The sequence below is a fragment of the Salpingoeca rosetta genome, assembly GCF_000188695.1.
Source record: "Salpingoeca rosetta unplaced genomic scaffold supercont1.15, whole genome shotgun sequence".
Lineage (NCBI taxonomy): Eukaryota > Choanoflagellata > Craspedida > Salpingoecidae > Salpingoeca > Salpingoeca rosetta.
In genome coordinates, this window is record NW_004754919.1 from 1239253 (window position 1) to 1241228 (window position 1976).

At 53.9% G+C, this 1976-nt stretch overlaps 2 protein-coding genes across 2 annotated transcripts in view; one reads left to right on the forward strand and one right to left on the reverse strand.

Moving 5' to 3' along the window:
• The window catches only part of PTSG_06055 (uncharacterized protein), a gene marked incomplete at its 5' end in the record, with an annotated part of 1524 nt that extends 574 nt beyond the window's left edge, over positions 1-950 (forward strand). Inside the window, 3 exons of the mRNA XM_004992894.1 lie at positions 216-324; positions 461-508; positions 701-950. Coding sequence (XP_004992951.1) covers positions 216-324; positions 461-508; positions 701-878 — 335 coding nt within the window. The 3' untranslated portion in view covers positions 879-950. The remainder of the gene's footprint in view (positions 1-215; positions 325-460; positions 509-700) is intronic.
• A 132-nt stretch (positions 951-1082) lies between these two features.
• Positions 1083-1976, reverse strand: part of PTSG_06056 (uncharacterized protein) — a 3933-nt gene continuing 3039 nt past the window's right edge. Inside the window, exons 8-9 of the mRNA XM_004992895.1 lie at positions 1492-1793; positions 1083-1373 (exon numbers count right to left, since the gene is read on the reverse strand). Coding sequence (XP_004992952.1) covers positions 1298-1373; positions 1492-1793 — 378 coding nt within the window. The 3' untranslated portion in view covers positions 1083-1297. The remainder of the gene's footprint in view (positions 1374-1491; positions 1794-1976) is intronic.

Here is a 1976-nt window from a genome sequence, read left to right on the forward strand (position 1 = left end):
GAGAGTGTGTGTGTGTGTGTGTGTGTGTGTGTGTGTGTGTGTGTGTGTGTGTGTGTGTGTGTGTGTGTGTGTGTGTGTGTGTGTGTGTGTGTGTGTGTCTGCTGTGGGAACCTTGCGCGCACTTGCCCACGCTTCACCCACGCTTTAGCCAGCACACTTCTTCACCTACGCTACTTTCACCCACACTTCACTGGCGCTTACTCTGCCATGCGTAGGGGACTTTGTGATTGTGGACCCGATTGAGGAGGGTGACAAGGTCAAGGGCGAGATTTGCTTTATTCTCTTACCGGACCATATCAAACACTTGCTGGAGGAAGACAACTGGTATGCGTTGTGCCATGCAACAGCACAGTGTGCTGCTGTATATGTGCGTGCGTGTGTGTGTGTGTGCGATGTGCTTTGTGATATGCGCGCTCTGTACAACGCTTGTAACGTTTTGCTTCCGTGGTTGTCCTTGCAGGCCAAAGCAGTTCAAGGCAGCAGCAGAGAAGAAGCTTGGAAACGCGAGGTGCGAGCGGCGTGGGGCAGTCGCGTCCCGGACAGGGACGGATGCAGGCACAGATGCAAGGAGTCACAGATACATGCACACACACACAGTCAACACACACAGACACGCACAGACACACACAGACACACACACACACACACACATACATCATCATCATGGCTGCGCACTCACGGGCATCTGTCTGCATTGCAGATCATCTGAAGGAGACGCAGCGCGTGCAAGTCGCAGTCATGACGGAGACGACGAGGACGGCAGTGACGGTGGTGATGGAGAGACGAACGACGACTGGATGATGATGCGCAACCCGAATCGCATGTGTTCGGAAGATGACGATGATTCCTCTGCCGACGAGGACGAGGAGTCGAGCTAGGCGTGCGTGCGTGCGTGTGTGTGTAAGTGCGTATTTGTGTGTGTGTGTGTGTTTGAGTAAGTGAGTGTGCGTGTGTGTTTGAGTAAGTGAGTGTGCGTGTGTGTTTGAGTAAGTGAGTGTGTGTGTGTGTGTTTGAGTGAGTGAGTGAGTGAGTGTGTGTGCGTGCTCTCTGCAGCATTGTGTTCTCGATTCGTGGCGAGTCCTGGCACAAGCTATGTTATCTTGTATTGCTTTACATAACTGCAACAGAGGGGTGTACCCTCGCAACTCCCAATAGTCAAAGAAAGCAACCCAATTAGCACGCAAGGAAGCAGGAAGAGCACACACACACACACACACACACACACACACACACACACACACACACACACAACAGAGTGTACAGGGCGATTTAGTCTGTGAGTGCGTGTGCAGTCCCATTACAGCTGGACGAGGAGTGGTCGTTTAAGTGGCGGCTCCGCATCTCTGCTCTCTTGAGAATGCACGCGTCGCACCCTGCAAACACACACACACACACATGCACGAAGTGTGAGTGTGATGCAATCATATGGCAGCCCACATCTCCCACATCGCCTGAGACACACATTGCGCCTGCCAACTGCGACCTTCGTACCTCATGTCACCAATGGCTTTGGGTGTCATCGTCGTCGTCGTCGTCGTCGTTTTTGGTGTTGTTGTTGTTGTTGTTGCCGTTGCCGTCGTGGCGTCGTCGGTGCTGGCTTGCGTGTCGCTGTGCTCTCCCTGATCCTCTTGTCCATCATCATCAGTCACCGCCATCGGCCCATCACCGACATCATCGCCGAGTGCACGGTCAGCGAATGCACCACCAATCTCCTCGCGTGCCGTTCTCCGCAGCGCTGCGATGCTGCGGCTGCTGCTCAACTTGTGCATTGCACGCTGCGTTTGCTCAAAATCCTGCACGGAGTGAGACATGGCCGGGATTTGCGGGCATGGAGGGACGAGAGAAGGTGTCGGTGTCAACAATCAGTTGCAATCACAAGTCGGGAAGCAGGCGAGCTTGTGACACACACACACACACACACACACACACACACACACACACACACACACACACACACAACGACGACGGACGACGAC